Genomic DNA, 22,319 nt, shown 5'->3' with positions numbered 1-22,319 from the left:
AGAGAAAAAGAAGGAGGGCAGAGGAGAGTGTGGGTGGAGGGGTCAGGACAATGGGACGGATGACGCAGAGGAGAGAAATTCAGGGGAGAAAAAGATCTAAGAAGAGGAAGGAAAATACATGAACAGGAGAAATGGGAGTAGGGTGGGGGAAATAAAAGAATAAGAAAGAGGATGGAAGTGGGGGAAGACAACGGGGCTAAAGCAAGTACAGAACAGAACCATATCCGAAAGAGGTAAATAGCAATTCAATAAAACCTGCTGCACCCCCAGACCAGGGGAGGGCCAGAGATGCGATATAGCCCTGGCCAGGTCCCGGGCCTGGGCGCTCACACTCCAGCAGGAAAGATGGGCGTTGACTCCTCACGGAGCAGAAGTGAGAGCCCACCCAGCACCTTTTTCTCAGTTGGGACCCGTTGGGGACCCAGCGAGGTGGCTGGAATGGGCCTGGGGAGTCCTAATGTCACTGATGGATCACACTCCAGCCCCTCTCCCCCAGGTCAGCCCAGCTCCTTTCCCAGCTCCTCTGCCTCCACATTCCCCTTCTTGGACTGGACCCCTACCCCCAAGAATGGGGCAGACCCTGCCAGGACTAGAAATCAAGACTTCTCTTTAAAAGCCTGGATGGAGGGCACACTTTAGAAAAGAATGAGGTGCTGGCTGGGCCTGGATGTGGGTATCTGAGAGGAGGGAGAGCCCAAAGCACAAAGGACCCAGAGAAAGAGCTCAGGAGAGGGCAGGGTGGAGAAAGAACCAGAGTCCCATGGGAGAGAAAGAGGAGGGAGGCGGGGGACAGACAGACAGACAGACAGCAGTGGGAGTGGGGGAGAGCAGGGAAAGAAAGACTGACAGGAGGGGAGTTGGGGCATCTACTCATTCTCCTCCCCTCAGCGCTAAACTCCTCCTCCAAGCTCTGTGCACTCTGACCCCATTTCCTGGGCTCCCACCTGCTCCTCATCTCCCTTCAGTGGCTTCCTCACCCGTCACTTCACCAAAACTTACGGGGCACTAATCAGTCACCACCATCCTGCCAAACCTAGGGAACATTTTGCCCCTTACCATGCTAATTCTCTCTGCAGCATCTAATTCTCCCTCCTTCTAGAACAATCTTCCCTTGCCTACATGACACGCACCTCCCTCTCCTTCTGACCCGTCTATTCCCACTCTTGTCCTGTCTCCTGTGCAGAGGGGCTCCTCCTCCACTTCCCACCCCTTCAGCCTCCAAGGTTCCAGCCCTTCATCAGTCCTCCCTCCATGCTGGGTCCGGAGACTACTCCTTCTACACCATTGTCTTGGGGGAGCCCATGTTTGTCTTTCCTCTGAGCTCCAGACCCAGACACCCAAGGGTTGCCCTGACCTTTCTAACTGGATGTCTCATAGGCACACACGTGGACAAACTTCATTGCTCTTCTTTCCTCTAAACCTGGAAAAGATGAAGAGACAGAGGGACATCTCTGAAGGCTGAGGGACTTGGGTTGAGGTTGAGGCTGGGAAAGATGAGAGCTGTGCCTGGAATTTAAGGAACTTAGCTGAGGACCCCAGGGCCTGGCCCTGAGCAAAAGGAGGGAGAAAGGACCCCACACACTTGGGGTCTGGTCTCAGGGACCCTCAACAGAACCAGAGCAGGGCTCTGTGATGGGGACCCACGGAGACCAAGCTGTGAACCGCAGCCACACTCTCAGACCCCTCCCCTCCTCTCTCCTCAACCCTCTCCCAGGGTTGGGGGCAGGGACAGGGGAGAGGAGCATTCTGGAAGGCCAAGACTGGGGAGGGAGGGCAGGAGAACTTCAGAGCAGCTGGAAAGGGCTGATCTCCCCTTACCCCCACTGGGTGCCCTACTTCTCCCTAGTCCCAAACCACAGAGTCCAGACTGGGGGCTTGGGGGGCTTCCGAGGGAGAGGGGCGCTGGGGGTCACAGGCCTGTCCCATCTCTCACGGAGGGAGGGCACTTGGAGAAATTTGGAGAGGGAGAGAACTCAGAGCTCAGCATTTTCCTCTTTCTGTTTTTCTTCTTGAGGAATTTTTTTCCCTAAGTGCTGATGACTTTACCATTGCTTGGGGGTGTGTGTTGGGGGGGGAGATTTTGGCTTTCGTTCCCCCCAAACTCCAAATGCCCCACGAAGTCTAACATTCCACCAGAAGCCAGAGCTTCAGAGTTTCCTCAAGATGAGGTGGCGTCTCCTCCCCTCTCCCAGCTCCCTCCCCCCCCCCCCGCCCCCCCCCCCCCCCCCCCCCCCCCCACCAAGTCTCAAGCCCAAGGAGGCCCAGCCAGGCTGGGAGGAGACCCCAAGCACATTCTTCCTCTCACTGTCATGCTGCAGAAATTAAAGACACATCTTCGGGCTGGGCGCCCGCCAAGCGTTTCAAGTCGAAAGTGGCAGAGGAGGCTGGAGCCTCAGCTCTATGCCACGTGTAAAGAATGCTTGGAAAGCCTCCGCCCGCAATTCCTGGGACTGAGGGCTGAAACTGGATGATGGGGCCGTGGCTGTTACACACCACACACAAGCACCCCCCCCCCACCCCAGGGGTCCCTGAACATCCTTTAGAACCTCCTCCTTGTCATCTGAGAGGCTCAATCTCTTCTTTAAGACGGGCCTGGGATACCTGGACCAGGAGCACCAGGGGAGGGGACTGGAGGCTGGAGTCCTGTGCTGGTTTCCAGAACTCAGCCGGAGAGGTGGGCAGGTCACAGCAACCCTCATCCTTAGCCTGTGACACTCCGCCCCAGACAGCCACTGCAGAGGGACAGGATCCTTGTCCCCCTTGTCCCCCTCATCCCCCTTGTCCCTGACCCCCAGGACGTGGAGTGGTGGGGGCAGGAACTGCCATCTCAGCAACCCAGAGCTGTCCTGCCTGTAGTCGCTGGCACTAGGCGGGGGCAGATCTTGGGCCACAAGTTGCTGCCACATGGTGGGGATAATTGATGAAGGCCCGTCCCTCCATTGCTGTCTGCTCTCTGGAAACTCTATATTTTCCCTTTAATTATAGCCCCTGCTCTCTCCCTCCGCCGCCCCACCCGCACCGCTCATCCTGGCTGCCCACGGCCTACGTGGCTCCCTCCCCTTCTGTTCCCTTGGTCTTTTTTTTTTTTTTTCCTTTGCCTTCGTTGCACAAAACCAGCTGGGGGAGGGCGTGGAGAGGGGCGGAGGGGGGGAGGCAATGGAATTTTGGATGGTTTGGGGGAGGCGGGACTCCCCGCTTCCACGTTTGCAGCTCTGGAGTGATGGGGGTGGGGGAACCCAGGCAGGAGGGACTGGAGTTGATGGACATGGCAAGGGGACCCCAATTGCCTTCTCTTGGGCCCACAGATTTCAGTAGGGCCAACAGTAGAGTGCTATTGGGAGATTGGGACCAGGGGAAGGGAGGACACTGGCTTCTGGGGGCATCCCCCCAAATATAGCCTGTTGTTCTTGGGGTCTCCTTCCCCCTTCAGGGGTTTCCAGGGGCAGAGAGCAATGCCCTGGATTTTCAAGAAAGAGGTGGGGCAGCAGGGAACATCTTCTAAAATCAGGTCACTGAACTTCCCCTGCAATTCCATCCCAAACCCCCTGACACCCAAATTCCCCCATATGCTCCAACTTTGAGTCCAGGTACAACCAGCTGCTCCCTGCAGCTCTCAGAAGGAGACTCTGAGGGATACGAGGGTCTCAGACAGGCCCTGGCCACCACCCGGGGCCTACCCTCACACAAGACCCTTTTCTAGGTAATTGATGACTACAGTGTTCCTGTGCAACCTCACTGGCCTGGGGCAGAGGGAAGGGTCCCAGCAGCTTCCCATCACCACTCTGCTGCCCTATCACTTACCCCCCAAGCTTCCTTCTGGAGAGATCACACAGTTGCATTTCTCACGCAGTCTCAACCTCCCTACCCCATCTCTCTCGGTCCCACCTTGGGTTTGGGGGAGAGCATCTGAGTCCATCTTGGATCCTCAAGCAAGGCAGAATTGATGTCCTCAAAATAAATCCCCTCTTGCCAACAACCCCCACCCAAGTATCTCATTCCTAATGTCTGCAAAGGAAACTGTAACTTCTTCTCGAAACATGTCTAAGCTCCCCCGCCACACCAGAAGACACCTCTAAACAGGAACATCTTTTAAATTCTCAGGTTCTTCTCTGTTTTAGAGGAGAACCCGGCCCCTTCATGCCCATCCCTTAGTTCTGGCCAAGGATGTCGGTAGGGTGAATGAGAGAGACATGGCCAAGACTACCCTCTCCAGACCACTGGAAGCTTCCCCTTCCAGCTCCCCAGGTCCAGTTCCTCCCGATGGGGGAGCCCCAGGAAGAAAGCCCAAGGGGCACCACTACCCACTCTCTAGCCCACCCTATACTGGGGACCTAGCAGCACCTCAGCAGCAGCATCTCTGGCCCAGGCTGGGCTGGGGGCTGGGGAGGCAGAGTTTCGAAGGGGGGAGATGTGCGGTGGACTCCCTTCCCTTCCCTCCTCCTCCCCCTCTCCCTTCCAACTCCCAAATTGGGGGCCGGGCCAGGCAGCTCTGATTGGCTGGGGGACGGGCCGCCGGCTCCCCCTCTCCCAGGGGCAGAGTTCCTCCCTGCTCTCCATCAGGATGGTATAAAAGGGGCCCGGGCCAGTCGTCGGAGCAGACGGGAGTTTCTCCTCGGGGTCGGAGCAGGAGGCACGCAGAGTGTGAGGCCACGCATGAGCGGACGCTAACCCCCACCCCAGCCGCAAAGAGTCTACATGTCTAGGGTCTAGACATGTTCAGCTTTGTGGACCTCCGGCTCCTGCTCCTCTTAGCGGCCACCGCCCTCCTGACGCACGGCCAAGAGGAGGGCCAAGAAGAAGACAGTAAGTCCCAAACTTTGGGGGAGTCCAAGGGTACTTGGTATCATGCCCTGCGCTCGGTCCCGGCGGTCTGCGACTTAAACTGAGACTCGGGATGCTCTGGAGACTCGGAGGGCAGGAAGATGGGGAGGGCTCTTCCTGCGCGCTGTGGGAGAGAAGGCAGTGCACCCTGGGTGGGGGCTGTAGATGAACGCCCGCGGGTGGTGAGAGGGAAGGATGGAGCGCCGCGGGAGTTGACACAGGAGGGAGTCCTGAGCGAGCACTGTGGAGTACCACGGGGGAAATGTGGGGTCTGGGCGCCGGGTAAGGGGAAAGTACGTCGAAGATGGGACGGGGGCGCTTTGCTGGGAGTTTGGAACCCAAGATGTGAAAGCGATCGGGAAGGCTGTGGGATGATTCATAAGGAAAGATTGTTTGCCCTCTCTGCAGGCTAGACAGTGTTCCTGGGGCCGCGGGGGTGCTGGGCTGAGGGGGGAGGGGGCGCGGAGAGTGGGCGGGTTGGAGGATGAGAAACTTTGGCGCGGACTCGGCAGGGCGGGGTCCTTGCGCCCTCTGCTGATCCACACTGAGCCCCGCGCCTCCCCGTCCAGCGCTTCCCCGCGAAGGAACTGCATTGAGTGGACGGGCGTTATTGCCGGTTGTGGACCCCACCTCTAGTCCTGGAAAATAAAGTTGGGGACTGGGTAGGCTCAGTCTCTCAAAGAAGTGGCCCGTCCCAGGGAATTGCTTAGTGTTGCCCGCCACCTAGTGGCGGTCTGAGTAGACGCTCGCGCGGTGGGCGTGGTTAGCTACTTTATTTAACTGTTTGCGGACTTTTGGTTCTTTGGCTAAGGCGTGACCCAGAGACCCTGGTTAGCTTTAGGAAAGAGGAGTTGTCCCGAAAGAGCGCTTTTGAGATGTCTGGGTGCTGGAGGTTAGGGTATATCCAACTTTGGCGGTACCATACAAGACTCTGGGCGGGACCTCAGGCCAATAGGCCCCGCCCCATCCCCTAGCCCCGCCCAGGCTATACCACCTGCCCTGGGATGGGGCGGAATGGGGGCTGGACCTCTCTTCTCTCCTCCTACCGGTCCCTCCGACCTCACCCCACCCCCCCGTCTCCACACACACCACGCCCCCGCTGGATGGGGCCCCTCCTGGTCTCTCTCCTCCCCACTCCCCCACCTCCCCCCCCCCCCAATGGCTTTTTTATTTCACTTGGCTTCAGCGCCGATGGTCTGGGGTTGGAGTTGGAAGCAACTCCGGCCTAAAGCTTTGTTTAAATTCCTGAGAACTGGAAAGAGTTATAGCCGCCTTGGCCAGGCGCCTCGGCCCTGTCACTGGCCCTGATGAGGAGCAGATGAGCTTTTAAGGATTTGGGGAAAGGAGGGGGGACGGGGAGGAGGAGGCGGGAAATGGAAAATCTAAAAGTGTCCTTACGACCGACGGGAGAGGCTACGGGTAGAGCTGGGGTCCCTGGAGCCCCGAGGTGGGGGGCCTCGAGCGCCGCTGACAGCCCCCCCTTTCCCCTCTTGCCCCAGTCCCACCAGTCACCTGCGTACAGAACGGCCTCAGGTACTACGACCGAGACGTATGGAAACCCGAGGCCTGCCGGATCTGTGTCTGCGACAACGGCAACGTGTTGTGCGATGACGTGATCTGCGACGAAACCAAGAACTGCCCCGGCGCCCAAGTCCCCCCGGGCGAGTGCTGCCCCGTCTGCCCCGATGGCGAGGGTACGGCTCGGGGGCCTGGGGATGGGGGAGGGCGGGGCCGCCGGGCGTACCCGGTGCAGACCCCGCCGCTCACCCGCGTCTCTTCTCCCCTAGCGTCACCTACCGACCAAGAAACCGCAGGAGTCGAGGTAATCCTCTGCCCTCGACTTTTGCCACCCGCCCGAGTGTCTTCAAGCGCCTCCCGTCTCTAACCCGGCTTATTTTGTTTCTTCTCTCCCCACCCCCACCCCCATAGGGACCCAAGGGAGACACTGGCCCCCGAGGTCCAAGGGTAAGTAAGCGTGGTTTTCGATCGGCTGTAGGGGTGCAAGTGGGCGTGGCTCCAGGCCGGCGCTCACCGCCGCCCGCCCTCTCCCCCCTCCTCTCCTGCTGCAGGGACCTGCGGGCCCCCCTGGCCGAGATGGTATCCCCGGACAGCCTGGACTTCCCGGACCCCCCGGACCTCCCGGACCCCCCGGACCCCCTGGCCTCGGAGGAGTAAGTGAAGACTCAAGAAAGTCCAAGCAGGCCCTGTGTGCTCCACTCACCTCCTGTTCTTTTACTTTTCTTTCTTTCTTTCTTTCTTTTTTTTTTTTTTTTGTGGGTTTTTTGGCAGATGGCACACTATATTTTGAAATGATTTCAAACTTAGAGAAAAGTTTCAAGACTAATGCCAAGAATTCTCACATACACTTCACAGTTTGTCACATTTGCTTTATCAGTCTCTATGTATACATATAACTGTCGCTATTTTTCCTTCTGAACCATTTGTGCTTGAGTTGGCGGATGTCATGTCCTTTTGCTCCTAAATACTTTAGTGTGTCTTTCCTGAGGACAAGGACTTTCTCTTACGCGACCATTGCACAATGATTACATTCCAAAATTCTAACGTTGGTACAGAACTATTATCTAACCTATGGCCCTTGTCCAAATTTCAACAACATCCCAATAATGCCCTTTATTGCAGCTTTCCCCCTGATCCAGGATCATGAATTGCACTTAACTGTCGCGTGTCTTCAGTTTCCTTTACTTTGGAACATTCCTCGGACTTTCTTTGTCTTGCACGACCCTGAAATTTTTTTAAGAAGCCAGTTGCTTGGTAGAGGCCAACTGTTTTTATGACTGTCCCTCAATTTGGGTTGGCCAGATATATCCTCATAATTAGAGTGGGACTCTGTATTTAAAAAAAAAAAAAAAGATTTTTATTTATTTATTTGACAGAGAGAGACACAGTGAGAGAGGGAACACAAGCAGGGGGAGTGGGGGGAGGGAGAAGCAGGCTTCCCACTGAACAGGGAGCCCGATGTGGAGCTCGAACCCAAGACCCTGGGATCATGACCTGAGTTGAAGGCAGACGCTTAATGACTGAGCCACTCAGACGCCCCTGGGACCTGCATTTTTGGCAGGACTGTCTCACAAGAGATGTTGTTTTCCTTCATGACATCAGGAGGCACATGTCAATATTCCGTTCTCAGTGACATCTTCCACCTTCCAACTCCCTGATTTCTCATACACTCTCTCATTTTTTTTTCCTAGAACTTTGCTCCCCAGATGTCTTATGGCTATGATGAGAAATCAACTGGAGGAATCTCCGTGCCTGGCCCCATGGTGAGCCACTGGGGGGGCAGAGATGACAGAAGAGGAGTCCGTGGGGATCCAGAGGGGATGGGCCAGTGGTGGCTTATGGGGGTGGCATAGATAACTTAGGACATCAAGACAACCATTGGAACCTGAAGTCCAGAAGAGGATGCAAGACAGCTGGGTGGTCCCAACAGGAACCACTGGGGGATGGCAAGACCACACCCACATTGCTCTTCCCTATAGAGATATCATTATGACCTCTCTATCTTTTTGTTTTTCCTTCTGTAGGGTCCTTCTGGTCCTCGTGGTCTCCCTGGCCCTCCTGGCGCACCTGTGAGTATCCAGGATGTCATCATGTGCCATCCTGGGCTTCAGTCTTTAGAAGGGAGGATTGGGATGAGGGTAGCAAAAGGTACTCTGAGAGATCGATTAGTGATCTGGGGAAAGACTGGTAGGGGCCTGTCCTTCTAACTGAATCCCTCTTTCCTTCTTCTCTAGGGTCCCCAAGGTTTCCAAGGCCCCCCTGGTGAGCCCGGCGAGCCTGGAGCCTCAGTAAGTGCCCCCCCCAACTTGCACACTACTTGCACACTCCCTCTACAAATATGTGGATTCTCCCATTGAAGGACCCCTCCACCGCTGTCGTCTGGGCTGTTCCCTACTTCCTCCTTCCAATCCCTGCCTTCCCTTTTTTTTTTTTTTTTTTTTTAATTTTCCCCCTTATCCTGGCTATTCTAATCACCTTTCTTCCTGTTTCCTCTAGGGTCCCATGGGTCCCCGCGGTCCCCCTGGTCCCCCTGGCAAGAACGGAGATGATGTAAGTATTCCAGGCGAGAAGATCCCAAGTAGTCCCCAACACCTCCATGGGTTAGGTCCCTGTAATCTCCACCCCAGTGCTGCACCACCTTTGGGGGTGATGCTCAAAGAATGGAAGCCAAGTTCTCCCTGATGCATGGGACTGCCCTTGAAAAATGACCTCCAGCCCTTGTGGGATGTTTCCCCATCTTCCCAGTGGAGGACTGGCCCTCCGGACCCTCCAACCACCTTAAAAGCATTCCCCATCCACACCCCTTGGGGTGAATGACTTCCTTAGGCTTAATTATCTTAGATTTACCCTCCATATATAGAAATAAACAGAAATACCTTTGGAGGGACTCAAAATTCACCAAATAAGGATTTTACAGTAGATGTAAGCTGAGCTCCAAATTCAAAGATAAGATTATAGGCTCCTCGACCTGACCTTCAACAATACCAAGAAAACTCAGACCTCCCACACTTTCCTGGCCCATGGGTGCATGCGCACGATGGTCTTTTCTCTCCCTTTCAGGGTGAAGCTGGAAAGCCTGGTCGTCCTGGTGAGCGTGGCCCTCCTGGACCTCAGGTGAGCTGGAATGCGTGGCTGGCCATGGGCTTCTCTACAAGTGGGCTTCCCTTGGGAGCTGGGTCCTCAGTGTCATCTTCTAATGTCCCTACCTCTCTCCTCCTTTTCTCTTCTCTCCAGGGTGCTCGGGGATTGCCTGGAACAGCTGGCCTTCCTGGAATGAAGGGACACAGAGTAAGTCTCCTTTGAGCCACTGGGTGGCAGCTACAGAAATCCTAAGGGATAGGAGTAGGATTCCGAAAGAACTCCCCTCCACTGGGAAAGAAATCTCAATGAAGAGATTGGGTGAGCTCTTGGCCCATTTGGGGTTTAGTCTAGCGCAGAGACAGAGCCCGTGGGGAACCCCTAAGGCACCTTCTCAGGTCAGAGTGGGGACCAAGGTTCCCTTCCATCGGTACTCACCTTGGCCCCTTCTTCCTATCTTAGGGTTTCAGTGGTTTAGATGGTGCCAAGGGAGATGCTGGTCCTGCTGGTCCCAAGGTAAGAAGATGCCCAAATGTCGTGGGCCTCCCCCTCCCCCCACCCCCCGCCAGCTTACACCGTGTGAACAAATTCCCAACTTTATTCTCTGTTCTCTAGGGTGAGCCTGGTAGTCCTGGTGAAAATGGAGCTCCTGGTCAGATGGTGAGTATGTCCAGTTCTAGAAGGAAGAGAGGGTGCAGGATATAGGGGCCAAGATGAGGCTTGGCGGGGGAAAGGTACATCTCCCGTCTCACGTGGCTTTTCTGGCTTTTGTCGTCAGGGCCCCCGTGGTCTGCCTGGTGAGAGAGGCCGCCCTGGAGCCCCCGGCCCTGCTGTAAGTACTCCTGGCCCCCTTGGGGACAGCTGGGCCCTGGCAGGGGTTCCTGACCAGTTACAGGGTCTGGCCTGTGCTCAGCACTGGTAACTGGGGCTCCCCTCTCTCCGGCAGGGTGCTCGTGGAAATGATGGTGCTACTGGGGCTGCTGGACCCCCCGTGAGTGTGACCTCTGGACCTCGGTGCCTGGGAGTGGGGAGGGCTCTTGGTGTCAGCTCTTGGGGGGATGGAGGCATGGGGCTCAGAATCCCAGGACCTCTGCTATTCCTGGCTGTGATTTGCAGCTACCACCTTCCTTCTTGCTGACATTTCCATTTTGTTCACAGGGTCCCACCGGCCCCGCTGGTCCTCCTGGCTTCCCTGGTGCTGTTGGTGCTAAGGTGAGCCCCCTGCCTTCCTCTGAGCACGGTTGCCACAGGCCAAGGTTGGGGGGTGTCTCCCCGCTCTCCAAACCAAAGGGACCAGAGAAGCCTATCCCCTTTGTGCTGGGATCTCCTTCTCTGATATGGGAGTCCTGATTCTTGGTCTTCCTGTCCCTGCCATACACACACACACACACACACACACACACACACACACACACACACGGAGACATCCAAAGGGGAGCTGGGCTTCCAGGTTGGCTCCTGACATGTCCTTTTTGTCCCATCCAGGGTGAAGCTGGTCCCCAAGGAGCCCGAGGCTCTGAGGGTCCCCAGGGTGTGCGTGGTGAGCCCGGCCCCCCTGGGCCTGCTGGTGCTGCTGGTCCTGCTGTGAGTGTCGCCTCCTCAGCGCCCTGGGGCCTCCCCTCCAGTTCCCGGTCTTGGCCTGTCCCTCACCCGCTTCTCTCTCTCTGCCACAGGGAAACCCTGGTGCTGATGGACAGCCTGGTGCTAAAGGTGCTAACGTAAGTGCCCCAGGGGTCTCAGAGCCACCCCCGTGGCGCCCCTCCTCCAGAGCCCCTGCCCTGCGCTCCTGAGCTCAACCTCTTCTGCCTCCCACAGGGCGCTCCTGGCATTGCTGGTGCTCCCGGCTTCCCCGGCGCCCGAGGGCCCTCTGGACCCCAGGGCCCCAGCGGTCCTCCTGGTCCCAAGGGTAACAGCGTAAGTATCCCTCTGCCATTGAGTCCGCCCCATGCGCTAGCTCCGGTGTGGCCCTCCCTGCGGGAGCAGAAGGATCCAGGCCAGTTGTGGACCCCAGAATCTTGCCTCATCCCCTTCTCCTCCCTCGTGCAGGGTGAACCTGGTGCTCCCGGCAACAAAGGAGACACTGGCGCCAAGGGAGAGCCCGTAAGTGTCCCCGCACGTTGGCCTGTCTGCCCTGGGGAGCCCTGGAGGGAGACCCTGCGAGGGGATGGGAACCCAGGGGCGAGATGGCACCCGGTCGGCCCCTCACTGCTGGCCGCCCCCTGGTCTCTGCCCTCTCCAGGGACCCACTGGTATTCAAGGACCCCCTGGCCCCGCTGGGGAAGAAGGAAAGCGAGGAGCCCGAGGTGAACCTGGACCCACTGGCCTGCCTGGACCCCCTGGCGAGCGTGTAAGTGCCCCTCTCTTTGCCCCCAGCGCCAGCCTGGTGCCCCCATGTCGGAGCTCACCGGCCTCTTCTCCTCTTGCAGGGTGGACCTGGTAGCCGCGGTTTCCCCGGTGCAGATGGTGTTGCTGGTCCCAAGGTAACGTCCCTTCACGGCTGGGGTGCGCCCTGCTGCACCGCGGGCATCACCTTCCTCTCCCCCGTGTAGTCGCCTCCCGCCTCCAGCCCCGGTCATTACTGCTCCAGACTGCGGCTGCAGGCTCTCCGTGCCGGACTTCACCCTGAGCTTCCCCCTGAGCTTCCCCCTGCCCCCAGTGCCCCTCAGAGCAACCCCACCCTGCCCCACCGGGAGGAGTAAGATGCTGGGCCACAGTAAAGAAGCCCAGACCTAAGACCCTGATTGTCCCTATGACTCCCCCAACCAGGGTCCTGCCGGTGAACGTGGTTCCCCCGGCCCCGCTGGCCCCAAAGGTTCTCCTGGTGAAGCTGGTCGCCCTGGTGAAGCTGGTCTGCCCGGTGCCAAGGTGAGTTCTGACCCCTGTGCTGGACTTGTCCCAGGACCGTGCTGGACCCGTGTGGGGTCTGAAATGAGACGCCCTGGAGCCGGACCACGGGTCTGCCTCCTGAGGTGCCCCTCCCCTCCTCTGTCCCCCTTCTCCCCACCTGGCTCACACCTGTCTGCTGCCCCCTAGGGTCTGACTGGAAGTCCCGGCAGCCCCGGTCCCGACGGCAAAACCGGCCCCCCTGTGAGTATTGCTCCCCCCAGGGCCCCTCCCCCTCCCACCCACCCACCCCCCCACCCACCCTCCGACTTCACTTCTGGTTCTGTGCCTTCTGTCCTTAGGGTCCTGCTGGTCAAGATGGTCGCCCCGGACCCCCAGGCCCCCCTGGTGCCCGTGGTCAGGCTGGCGTGATGGGCTTCCCTGGGCCTAAAGGTGCTGCTGTGAGTATTCACTGAGGAACGTTCCAGAGACAGGGACAGGCGCTCCTGGATGTCCTGGAGTCCTGGAGTCCTGGATGCCAGTCCCAGCTTTGCCACTGACTTGCTGTGTGGCCTTAGGCCACTCACTGCCCCTCTCTGGGGCTCAGTCTCCCTATCCAAATAATGAGACCTCTCTTAACTCTACTCCCATTGCTCTCTCCTTGGGAAAAAGTATTGTTGGAGCAGCACCCCCCCACACACACACACAGGGGAAGAATGGGCCTTTTTAATGCTAGTCACCCCTAAATCTGGGTGTGCTCTTTGAGGTTGAAAAGGAGGTACCAGAGGAGATGAAAGCCCTTTGCAGCTTGGGTCACCATAGGCATATGGTGGCAAGAAGGAAGGGAGAGGGTGGGGGCAGCAGCCTGCGGGGACAGGTGGTCTGGGGAGAGAGGGCTCAGGGAGATAGGAAGGAACCCGCAGTAACATCCAGCAAAGCGTTTCCCCAGGACCAGAGCTGGGAGAAAAGAAAACCCCTTAAAAAAATGTCCCTCAGGGTAAACCAAAAGGACCCAAGAGGACTGGTTTCCCACCTAAGCCCCGCTGACTCTGACTCTGTTTCCCTGCAGGGAGAGCCCGGCAAGGCTGGAGAGCGAGGCGTGCCTGGTCCCCCCGGTGCTGTTGTAAGTAGCTCCCCGTGGTTTCTGTCCCCTCACTGCCCCTGCTTGTGACACATCCCCTCCCTGCAGAAGGGGTACAGAAGGCCGCAGCCTCTCACCAGGGCAGCAGGGGCTCCCCGTGGGGGTCTGCTCTGTCCTTGTCCCCCTGCCTCCTCCCCAACCCTGAGTCCTTTGTTCTCTCCCCACAGGGTCCTGCTGGCAAAGATGGAGAAGCTGGAGCTCAGGGAGCCCCTGGCCCTGCCGTAAGTGTCCCGGGCAGGCAGCCTGGGGAGGGGGTGCTGTGGAGACACCCCGCCCCCCTTTTCACTGGGCCCTTCCAGGGACCACAGCGTTCTTTCTGTGACAGGGCCCCGCTGGCGAGAGAGGTGAACAAGGTCCCGCTGGCTCCCCCGGATTCCAGGTGAGGCCTGCCTGGCAGGGGGTGAAGGTCTGGGGTTCCCCTTGTTCTTTTTCAGATTCTAATCCTACCCACCTCCTGTCCCCCTCATTTCCCATCTACAGGGTCTCCCTGGCCCCGCTGGTCCTCCTGGTGAAGCTGGCAAACCCGGCGAACAGGTGAGAGGTAGCGGGCGGCCAGAGAGGTGGGGAACACAGGGCGTTTAGAGGAAGAGGCCAGCCCGCCTCCCTGCATAGATAACCAGCAGCTAGAGGGATCCAGGCTAGACACCCTGCAGGACTTCCCGGAAGCAGGGCGCAGAACACCTGCCCGATAAGATCTGGATGGGACTACATGGCTGCTGGTCCGAATGATTTTTTTTTTTTTTTTTTGAGCTGTGGGGCTCACTCTGACTTTTCCCTCAGCCCAGAGTTTGGGGAAGGGGCTGTCTCTGACACCACCCCAGGAGGATGAGAGGGCTAAGCCCAGTTCAGTGCAAAGAAGGGGTTGGTCTCCAATGACAGACCCCAGGGGCCATCCCCCCAGGACATCAAGAACGCTCTCCAGTGGGGAGGTCTGAGGTGGGGTTGGCTCACTCTCTGTCCTCCCTCCCCCTCAGGGTGTTCCTGGTGACCTTGGTGCCCCCGGCCCCTCTGGAGCAAGAGTAAGTAGAGCTCCTGGCTGTTCCTGCCTGAATGCCCTGCTCTTGGCCCTGTCTCAGGAGCAGCCATCATGCGCCCCATCCTTCTCTTCCAGGGCGAGAGAGGTTTCCCCGGTGAACGCGGCGTGCAAGGACCCCCCGGCCCCGCAGGTCCCCGGGGAGCCAATGGTGCCCCTGGCAATGACGGTGCTAAGGTGAGGGCAGCAGAGGGACCAGGTCCAGCCCCTTCTGAGGCAGGGGCAGGTGCCTGGTTGTGGCCAAAGCCCCCTAGATATGAGGGAGGGGTGGCAGGGCGACAGGACGGAGTGGGATCCGTGGGCAGCCCGAAGTTCTGGGCTGGGAGCCTTTCCTCTTAGCTGGTGCTTATCTTTATCCTGGGCACCGAGACCAGGAGGTATTAAGAAGGGGGCACAGGGCTGTGACCCACTCCTGGGACCCCTGCCTCATACCAGTCCTCTTGTTTGTCCCCTAGGGTGATGCTGGTGCCCCTGGAGCCCCAGGTAGCCAGGGCGCTCCTGGCCTTCAGGGAATGCCTGGTGAACGAGGCGCAGCTGGTCTTCCTGGTCCTAAGGGTGACAGAGTAAGTTAAGCCCCCTCCCCTGAGCCGTGCGGGGCTCCCATCTCTGTCTCCCTCTGCTTGGGACACTCCAGCCTCTCTCTCTACCCTCCCTGGGCTCTTTCCCTCATCTCCTTAATCCTCTCTTCTTCCCCTCTGGCCTTGTTGCTGATAAACCCTCTACCAGCCTATCCAGGCTCTTCCCGCCCCACGAATCACCATGGTAACGGGAGGAAGGGTGACCTGACGGATGGCGTTATTCATCCTTCTACACAAGGCATGGGCCTCTTGCCCCAAGTTCCACCACAGCCCCCAAGCAGGCACCTTTTGCTCTGAAAGATCTTGAGTCCCAAGCACAGGCCGGGGTAGGGCAGAGCTGGGGAGGGGTCCCAGACACCAGGAGGACACTCCAGGTCACCTCCCTGTCCGCCTCCACCGCAAGTCTCAGGCTTTCCTCTGTCTTTAGGGTGATGCTGGTCCCAAAGGTGCTGACGGTTCTCCCGGCAAAGATGGTGTCCGTGGTCTGACTGGCCCCATTGGTCCTCCTGGCCCCGCTGGTGCTCCTGGTGACAAGGTGAGGTGGCCCCCACTGTCCCTCCCCCCCCAACACACAGATTCCCCAGCAAGCCTGGGCACTGCTCCCAGGGAGAGGCAGGTCCTGCCATTCTGAGCTGGTCACCTGAACGTGGGAGGACCAGAAGACAGGGGAGGCTCTCCTGGGGTCATCTGTTGAGGTACTTACTTCTCTGACCTGAGCCTCTTGTCCCTCCCTCTCAGGGTGAAGCAGGTCCTAGCGGCCCTGCTGGTCCCACTGGAGCTCGTGGCGCCCCCGTAAGTATAGAAGACCCACACTCTGCCCCAGGCTTTGTGCTGCTTCCTGCCTCCTCCTCTTCCTTCTCTCTCACGGGCTCTGGGCCCTGGGGAATGCTCCTCCGGCCATCTTCCCCTCCAGCTCTGCCCCACCCCAGCCCAGGACCCCACTCCAATCTGCCTCCTTTTCTCCTAGGGAGACCGCGGTGAGCCTGGTCCCCCCGGCCCTGCTGGCTTCGCTGGCCCCCCTGTGAGTACCAAGACCCCCACCATTCTCCATCTCCCACTGGGACACGGGACCTTGGGAGTCTGCATAAGGACAGAGGCGTGGGCCCGAGTCAGGGAAGGAGGGCGGGGAGGGATTCTTGTCCCGTTCTTCCTGGAGTGGCTGCCCTTCCCCAGCCCCATGGGGGCCCCTGATGGGCGAGGGCTGCCGCTGCCGTACCCCGCTCCTCCACTCACCGCCCTCCCTCCTTCCCCAGGGTGCTGATGGCCAACCCGGTGCTAAAGGCGAACCCGGTGATGCTGGTGCTAAAGGCGACGCAGGTCCCCCAGGCCCCGCTGGCCCCACTGGCCCCCCCGGCCCCATTGTGAGTATCACCCTCTCGGCCCTGAGCCGCAGGTGGACCTGGGGCTGGGACCGGCCCGGTCTTAATGGCTCTGTGCTGTCCTCCAGGGTAACGTTGGTGCTCCTGGACCCAAAGGTGCTCGCGGCAGTGCTGGTCCCCCTGTGAGTACCTCACTTTGCTTTTCTGCTGGGGCTCCTGCTGACCTGTGTGCGGGGGGGAGGGGCGGCCAGGCCAGCCTGGGGCAGGGGTGGGGGTGTTCTCCCTCTGAACTCTCTGTCCTCCTCTGCCAGGGTGCTACCGGTTTCCCTGGTGCTGCTGGCCGAGTCGGTCCCCCCGGCCCCTCTGTAAGTACTGTGGTGAAGACTCCAACGCTCTGCGGGTTGGCGGGGGGTGGCGGTGGTAAGGGGCACAGGGGAGGAGAGGGTGCTGGACCCCTCTGAGGCCTCCGCGGGGCTCCAGAATCCGCTGGAACCTGACAGCCCCTCTTCTCCCTGCCCAGGGAAATGCTGGACCCCCTGGCCCTCCCGGCCCCGCTGGCAAAGAAGGCGGCAAAGGTCCCCGTGGTGAGACTGGCCCCGCTGGACGTCCCGGTGAAGTCGGACCCCCCGGTCCCCCCGGCCCCGCTGGCGAGAAAGGATCCCCTGGTGCCGACGGACCAGCTGTAAGTGCGCCCTCCCGAGGGGTCCCGAGCGGGGATGTACTCCCCGGCCCTGGCAAGGCACCTCATCTTCGTCTCCCTGCACCCAGGGTGCTCCCGGCACTCCCGGACCTCAAGGCATTGCTGGACAGCGTGGTGTGGTCGGCCTGCCCGGTCAGCGAGGAGAGAGAGGCTTCCCCGGTCTTCCCGGCCCCTCTGTGAGTGCCCCCTCCCCTCGGGGCACCCCGAGAAGAACCATCCCTGGGGCTGCAGCCTTGGAGGCCGAGGGCCCTGCCTCTACCCCGTCTCTGGGCTGACTCTGTCTTCTCCCCCAGGGTGAACCTGGCAAACAAGGTCCTTCTGGAGCCAGTGGTGAGCGTGGCCCCCCTGGTCCCATGGGCCCCCCTGGATTGGCTGGACCCCCTGGCGAGTCTGGACGCGAGGTGAGCCATTGCCGGCCCTGTGGCAATGCCCTCCGCGAGCCCACTTTGGCCTTGGCCTGCGCCTCCCTTCCCCCTGCTGATGCTCACACCTCCTTCTCTCTCGGCAGGGATCTCCTGGTGCTGAAGGCTCCCCTGGACGAGATGGTTCTCCCGGCCCCAAGGTAAGATGCCTGCGCCCCAGGGCCACGGCTCCACCTGCCGTGCCCCCGCCCCAGCCCGTTAGGTGGGACTGACTCCCTGTCCCCTCCTCTGCCACTCTTAGGGTGACCGTGGTGAGACCGGCCCTGCTGGACCCCCCGGTGCTCCCGGTGCTCCCGGTGCCCCCGGCCCCGTCGGCCCTGCTGGCAAGAGCGGCGACCGTGGTGAGACTGTAAGTAGCTGGACTCCAGCCTGTCGTCTTGGGCCAGGGACTCTCTGGGCCGGCCTGTGGGCCTGCAAATGCACATCTGACTTCCCTGAGGCTGGGCGAGGACAGGGGGTCTTACAAAATGTCGGGGCCCCTGGCTGTCCTGAAAACCCGAGCCGTGGCTCAGCCTCGAGGTGCCCCTCTCCCAGATAGACCGTCGCCTCCCCTGGGGAAGGGGGTTTGGCCCCAGGAGCTTGCCCCATGTCACACGAAGCTGAATTCCCCTGAAGGTTCATCTGGGACTCAGGAGGGACGGACATGGCCGCGGGGTGGTTTCACCCCGCAGCTCAGGCTGTAGTAGGATCTGATGTACTCTCTGCTCTCCCCAGGGTCCTGCTGGTCCTGCTGGTCCCATTGGCCCTGTTGGAGCTCGTGGTCCCACTGTAAGTGCCTGACTCCGGCCCTGGTGTCCTGGGTACCTGGCCCAGAGGTGGCCTACATCCCACTCAGTGCTAATGAACCTTCTACCTGATAGCCTGTTCCCTCTTCTCTTCTAGGGACCCCAAGGTCCCCGTGGTGACAAGGGTGAGACAGGCGAACAGGGTGACAGAGGCATAAAGGGCCACCGTGGCTTCTCTGGTCTCCAGGGTCCTCCTGGTCCTCCCGTGAGTATACTTAGCACCCCCAGCCCTTAGCTGCCATTGAGCCCTGTTATACAATGGGGGGGGGGGGTTGCCTCAGTTTGCCCTCTGGATAATCATTCTCATTCCTCCCTAGCAGGGACCGGGGTGTAAAGATTTGTGGCCATTGCCAAGGGGCTTCTGGGAGGGTGAGGGACACAAAGAGAGGGTAGAGGGGGTCTTAGCCTGTGGACACCTTGGGACTAGATGTCCAGAATAATGGGGCAGGGGGCAGGTTGCTGGCCACATTTGACCCACATGGGGTCTTACTGCCTTTGCCTCTGTCCTTCAGGGCTCTCCTGGTGAACAAGGTCCTTCTGGAGCTTCTGGTCCTGCTGGTCCCCGAGTAAGTCGTGCCTCTATCTACCTTCCCTTGCTGGGGCCCAAGTCCAGGCTCACTTCGGGGTCCCCTGTCTGGGACACAGGTGTCCGTATCTCTCTGTAGAAGGGTCTGGAGGCAGGGGTTGGGAGGAGGGAAGAAGAATCCCGGAAGATCTCTCCTGACTGCAAGAATGAATGAGAAGGAGGCTGTGGAGGCTGAGCGGGGCCGGGAGGGCAGTGGGCTTCTCTGCAGAGCTGGGCTGGTGGTCCTGTGCTTTTGAGCAGGACTCCTCCAACCATCTTCCTCTTCCCAGGGTCCCCCTGGCTCTGCTGGCTCTCCTGGCAAAGACGGACTCAACGGTCTCCCAGGCCCCATCGGCCCCCCTGGTCCTCGCGGTCGCACTGGTGATGCTGGTCCTGTTGTACGTAGCCTCCCCAACCCCCTCAGCCCCCGTGGCCCTCAGCCCCAAGGGCTCTTGGACCGTGGTAATCCCGGCTCTCCTCCCTCTCTGTGCAGGGTCCCCCCGGCCCTCCTGGACCCCCTGGTCCCCCTGGTCCTCCCAGCGGCGGTTTCGACTTCAGCTTCCTGCCCCAGCCACCTCAAGAGAAGGCTCACGATGGCGGCCGCTACTACCGGGCCGATGACGCCAATGTGGTCCGGGACCGTGACCTCGAGGTGGACACCACCCTCAAGAGCCTGAGCCAGCAGATCGAAAACATCCGGAGCCCTGAAGGAAGCCGCAAGAACCCAGCCCGCACCTGCCGTGACCTCAAGATGTGCCACTCTGACTGGAAGAGCGGTGAGGGCCGCCTCCTCCCTCTGTGACCGCGTGGAGCCCCAAGGGGCCCGGATGACCAAGGGTGCCCCGCCGCCGCCAGTACCTCCCCTGACTCTGTCTCGCTCTGTCCCACCGCAGGAGAATACTGGATTGACCCCAACCAAGGATGCAACCTCGATGCCATCAAGGTCTTCTGCAACATGGAGACAGGTGAGACCTGCGTGTACCCCACTCAGCCCCAGGTGGCCCAGAAGAACTGGTACATCAGCAAGAACCCCAAGGAAAAGAGGCACGTCTGGTACGGCGAGAGCATGACCGACGGATTCCAGGTGCGTCCGCTGGTCCTCGAGCCGCCCTCCCAAGATGGGGCTGGCCCAGGGCTCAGAAGGGTCAGGAGGGGAGGTCCTGGGTGAACTAGACTCCTGATAAGGGGGACGGACACTGCTGGGCTGGGAGGCAGGAGTCCTGGGCCCTTGATCCTGGCTCAGACATGGGGCAAGGGTTGCTACTTCTGGACAGGAGAAGGGTGCTCCGGGATGCTCTCAGAGGACTCCAGGGAGGGAGGGAGGCCAGGACTAGAGGCTCCAGCGTGGTCACTCACTTGCTTCTCCCCGCTACCCCTCTTCCCCCCAGTTCGAGTATGGTGGCCAGGGCTCCGATCCTGCCGATGTGGCCATCCAGCTGACGTTCCTGCGCCTGATGTCCACCGAGGCTTCCCAGAACATCACCTACCACTGCAAGAACAGCGTGGCCTACATGGACCAGCAGACCGGCAACCTCAAGAAGGCCCTGCTCCTCCAGGGCTCCAACGAGATCGAGATCCGGGCCGAGGGCAACAGCCGCTTCACCTACAGCGTCACCTACGACGGTTGCACGGTGAGTCCCGGGCCGGGCCCCTGTCTGGGCTCCGGCTTTCCTGGCAGGCCGTACTGGCCCTCACCCCACCACTCCCACCCGGTGACACCCCTCTCCCGTTGTCTCCCCTTCACCCCAGAGTCACACCGGAGCCTGGGGCAAGACAGTGATCGAATACAAAACCACCAAGACCTCCCGCTTGCCCATCATCGATGTGGCACCATTGGACGTTGGCGCCCCAGACCAGGAATTCGGCATGGATATTGGCCCTGTCTGCTTCCTGTAAACTCGCTCCCACTCAACCTGGCTCCCTCCCATCCAACCCACTCACCCCTGACCCTGGAAACAGACAAACAACCCAAACTGAACCCCCCAAAAAGCCAAAAAACGGGAGACAATTTCACATGGACTTTGGAAAATATTTTTTTCCTTTGCATTCATCTCTCAAACTTAGTTTTTATCTTTGACCAACTGAACATGACCAAAAACCAAAAGCACATTCAACCTTAACCAAAAAAAAAAAAAAAAAAAGAATAAATAAATAACTTTTTAAAAAAAGGAAGCTTGGTCCACTTGCTTGAAGACCCATATGGGGGTAAGTCCTTTTCTGCCCGTTGGGCTTATCATACCCCAACACTGCCCTTTCTGCTCCTTTCTCCAACCCTCCTTGGGGCCTCCCCTTCACTGCTCCCCAAGTCTAAGTCTCCCCGAAAGGCACAGGAAACAATGCATTGTCTGCCCAGCAACCAAAGGCAATGCTAAAACACCTAAGTGACCCCCACACTCCCAGCCCACTCCCCTCACCCAGCACCCCCAAACCCTTGGGGGACCTGAGGTTCTCAGACTGCCAAAGAAGCCTCACCATCCGGCCTCCCCGTGGCTCCTGCAACAATCCACTCTTCGTGTTCGAGGGGGCGTGCTGGGGGACCCACGGGCCCCTCGCTGCCTGCCGGGTTTGGAGGAAAGTCAGGAGGGGCCACGACAAAGCGGAAGGAAACAGCGGAATCATTCAGGGACACGTGTCAATCCCCCGTGCGACAGGGCTGGGTGGGAGAGACTGCTCTGTTCCTTGTGTAATTGTGTTGCTGAAGGACTACCTCTTCTTGTCTCCGTGTGTCACCGGGACAACTGCGTGGGGGCGGGAGTGGGGGCGGGGCGGAAGGGGCTCCCCATTTTATATCAAAGGTGCTACATCTCTGTGACGGGGTGGGGCTGGGAAAGGATTCACTGGTGCTAGGGAAGTCAAGGACCCCCACCCCCAGGCCAGCAAATGTTCCTTTTTTGTTCAAAGTCTTTTTTTTTATTCTTTGGTTGTTTTTTTTTTTTTTTTTCCTTGCGGATGGGGACTCGTGAATTTTCTAAAGGTGCTACTTAACTTGGGAGGAGAGAGTGTCGCAGCTCAGCTCGGTGCTCCCTTCCCCCACCTCTCCGCCCCCCTGACCGCCTCTCTCTCCACCTCTCACTCTCTCTGAAACCCCGCTCCTCAGCGGCTCCCATCCTCTCGGCCTCTCTGTCCTGTGTCCTCTCTCTGGGTTTCAGAGCACAACTTCCCAAAGCACAAAGCAGTTTTTCCCCCAAGGGGTGGGAGGAAGCAAGACTCTGTACCTATTTTGTATGTGTATAATAATTTGAGATGTTTTTAATTATTTTGATTGCTGGAATAAAGCATGTGGAAATGACCCAAACATACCTGCAGTGGCCTCCTGATTTCCTGCCTTGGAGTCTAGGGTTGGGGGAGGGGAGCCTGCTGGGGCGGGGTGGGGGGGTTGTGCTTTGGCAGGGGTGGGGGGGTGCGGAGCTCTCCTGTTTTTGCGCCTTCCCTCCTCCTCTTTATCTAGCACCCTCTGCAGTGGCTTCCCCGCTTCCTCTTGCCTTTCCTATGCCTAAACGCTTTCCTCCTCGCTCTTGTAGTCCTCCCAGACTGTC

The 22,319-nt window shown here is 59.2% G+C and overlaps 1 protein-coding gene across 1 annotated transcript; it reads left to right on the top strand.

Annotated features, from left to right (window-relative positions):
• Nucleotides 1–4,576: 4,576 nt before the first annotated feature.
• On the top strand, nucleotides 4,577–22,082 carry COL1A1 (collagen type I alpha 1 chain). Its single transcript, XM_059379981.1, has 51 exons — nucleotides 4,577–4,803; nucleotides 6,321–6,515; nucleotides 6,609–6,643; nucleotides 6,751–6,786; nucleotides 6,891–6,992; nucleotides 8,031–8,102; nucleotides 8,364–8,408; nucleotides 8,574–8,627; nucleotides 8,836–8,889; nucleotides 9,400–9,453; nucleotides 9,574–9,627; nucleotides 9,880–9,933; nucleotides 10,033–10,077; nucleotides 10,196–10,249; nucleotides 10,364–10,408; nucleotides 10,576–10,629; nucleotides 10,903–11,001; nucleotides 11,091–11,135; nucleotides 11,233–11,331; nucleotides 11,464–11,517; nucleotides 11,657–11,764; nucleotides 11,844–11,897; nucleotides 12,184–12,282; nucleotides 12,451–12,504; nucleotides 12,603–12,701; nucleotides 13,310–13,363; nucleotides 13,549–13,602; nucleotides 13,707–13,760; nucleotides 13,862–13,915; nucleotides 14,356–14,400; nucleotides 14,493–14,591; nucleotides 14,870–14,977; nucleotides 15,420–15,527; nucleotides 15,731–15,784; nucleotides 15,960–16,013; nucleotides 16,246–16,353; nucleotides 16,440–16,493; nucleotides 16,623–16,676; nucleotides 16,832–16,993; nucleotides 17,080–17,187; nucleotides 17,305–17,412; nucleotides 17,520–17,573; nucleotides 17,675–17,782; nucleotides 18,148–18,201; nucleotides 18,316–18,423; nucleotides 18,731–18,784; nucleotides 19,074–19,181; nucleotides 19,277–19,559; nucleotides 19,677–19,867; nucleotides 20,172–20,414; nucleotides 20,533–22,082. The coding sequence occupies exons 1-51, from the start codon at nucleotides 4,713–4,715 to the stop codon at nucleotides 20,677–20,679; spliced, it is 4,383 nt and encodes a 1,460-aa protein (XP_059235964.1). The 5' UTR covers nucleotides 4,577–4,712; the 3' UTR covers nucleotides 20,680–22,082.
• The last annotated feature ends 237 nt before the right edge of the window (nucleotides 22,083–22,319 follow it).

This window comes from Mustela nigripes, chromosome 16 (genome assembly GCF_022355385.1).
Source record: "Mustela nigripes isolate SB6536 chromosome 16, MUSNIG.SB6536, whole genome shotgun sequence".
Taxonomy (NCBI): domain Eukaryota; kingdom Metazoa; phylum Chordata; class Mammalia; order Carnivora; family Mustelidae; genus Mustela; species Mustela nigripes.
This window is presented reverse-complemented; position numbering and strand designations above follow the sequence as displayed.